The 369-nt window shown below is 50.0% G+C and overlaps 1 protein-coding gene across 1 annotated transcript; it reads right to left on the bottom strand.

Moving 5' to 3' along the window:
- Nucleotides 1-4: 4 nt before the first annotated feature.
- LOC110440637 (arginine/serine-rich coiled-coil protein 2-like) lies at nt 5-364 on the bottom strand (the record flags this gene model as incomplete). Its single annotated transcript, XM_021483804.1, has 1 exon — nt 5-364. A coding segment is annotated over one exon (360 nt), but the record flags the coding sequence as incomplete, so codon positions are not given.
- Nucleotides 365-369: the final 5 nt, after the last annotated feature.

Here is a 369-nt window from a genome sequence, read left to right as displayed (position 1 = left end):
TCCTCTTCTTCCTTTCCCTACTCCTCCATCTCCTTTTCCTCCTTTTCCTACTCCTTCTACTCCTCTTCTTCCTTTCTCTACTCCTCCATCTCCTTNTCCTTTCCCTACTCCTCCAGCTCCTCTTCCTCCTTTCCCTACTCCTTCTGCTCCTCTTCTTCCTTTCCCTACTCCTCCAGCTCCTCTTCTTCCTTTCCCTACTCCTCCATCTCCTTTTCCTCCTTTCCCTACTCCTTTTGCTCCTCTTCTTCCTTTCCCTACTCCTCCAGCTCCTTTTCCTCCTTTCCCTACTCCTTCTGCTCCTCTTCCTCCTTTCCCTACTCCTCAATCTCCTTTTCCTCCTTTCCCTACTCCTTCTGCTCCTCTTCTTCC

This window comes from Mizuhopecten yessoensis, unplaced genomic scaffold (genome assembly GCF_002113885.1).
Source record: "Mizuhopecten yessoensis strain PY_sf001 unplaced genomic scaffold, ASM211388v2 scaffold657937, whole genome shotgun sequence".
In the NCBI taxonomy this organism is placed as follows: Eukaryota; Metazoa; Mollusca; class Bivalvia; order Pectinida; family Pectinidae; genus Mizuhopecten; species Mizuhopecten yessoensis.
Note: the sequence above shows the minus strand (reverse complement) of the source record. Positions and strands in the feature narration are given on the sequence as shown.